Raw genomic sequence first — 889 nt, forward strand, 5'->3', positions numbered from 1 at the left:
ATTATTTTATGATTCCTTACATAGTTCTCTTTTATCCAACAAAAATGCAACTTTGCTATTATTAGTAGGTACGTACACGTGATCGGAGCTAAATCGATTAGCGTGTCGAAAAATACTTCCGAGGTGAACGACGTAATAATCTAAAAGAATTTAATAACGTAATTTTCAAAAATCGTGTCGATCGAGACCTAATACATAATATATAGCCTACATATATTGGGTTGTCCGGAATGTTCGTGCCGATATATTAGGACAATTAAAACGCAGCTCATTTATTTTCATTTATGATCGTGTATGGTTGATTTTGATTAATTTAGCATTCCTGCTAATTGACGTAATGTCGAGCGTGGGTTGTTCTCGATTTCTGTTCATATCTAATCATAACTACGTCTGTGGTGGACGACCTACCTGGGCGTTCTTGATCTTCCAGGTCGAAATTTCCAGTTCTAAACCGAGTAAACCACATTCGCACAGTTCTTTCGGCTACAGCATCCTCGCAATAAACAGCGCATATCTTATTTGCCGCTTGTGTGGCATTTTTGCCCTTTCGGAAAAAGAAAAGCATTAAATGCCTATAACGCACTTTATTTGCCACCATATTCTAAGGCATACAAAACTGATAAAAATTAACGAATTGTAACCAAACGTTTTTCCAAACATGACTGAATCTATCTCTTTTAGAATATGTACACATGTCATTTGTTTTCAATAATTGTGATATATTCAGTCAGGTCTCTCGCTCTACCTGCCGAAAATCGGCACGAACTTTCCGGACAACCCAATACATAGATACATATACATATAGATACATACCTGAAGCAGTAGGACGAGAAAAAGATTCAACGAGTATAAACCCCTTTGGATCCGTTTCGTTAGCGAATCGTCGTAC

The 889-nt window shown here is 37.1% G+C and overlaps 1 protein-coding gene across 1 annotated transcript; it reads right to left on the bottom strand.

The window, feature by feature from the left end:
- Positions 1-20: 20 nt before the first annotated feature.
- On the bottom strand, positions 21-598 carry LOC113464875 (histone-lysine N-methyltransferase SETMAR-like; the record flags this gene model as incomplete). The annotated part of the gene is made up of 2 exons (XM_026817379.1): positions 409-598; positions 21-140 (listed from the first exon to the last, which is right to left on the bottom strand). Coding segments are annotated over exons 1-2 (310 nt in total), but the record flags the coding sequence as incomplete, so codon positions are not given.
- Positions 599-889: the final 291 nt, after the last annotated feature.

This window comes from Ceratina calcarata, unplaced genomic scaffold, assembly GCF_001652005.2.
Source record: "Ceratina calcarata isolate Rehan_Ccalc_2016 unplaced genomic scaffold, ASM165200v1 scaffold5715, whole genome shotgun sequence".
Classification (NCBI taxonomy): Eukaryota; Metazoa; Arthropoda; class Insecta; order Hymenoptera; family Apidae; genus Ceratina; species Ceratina calcarata.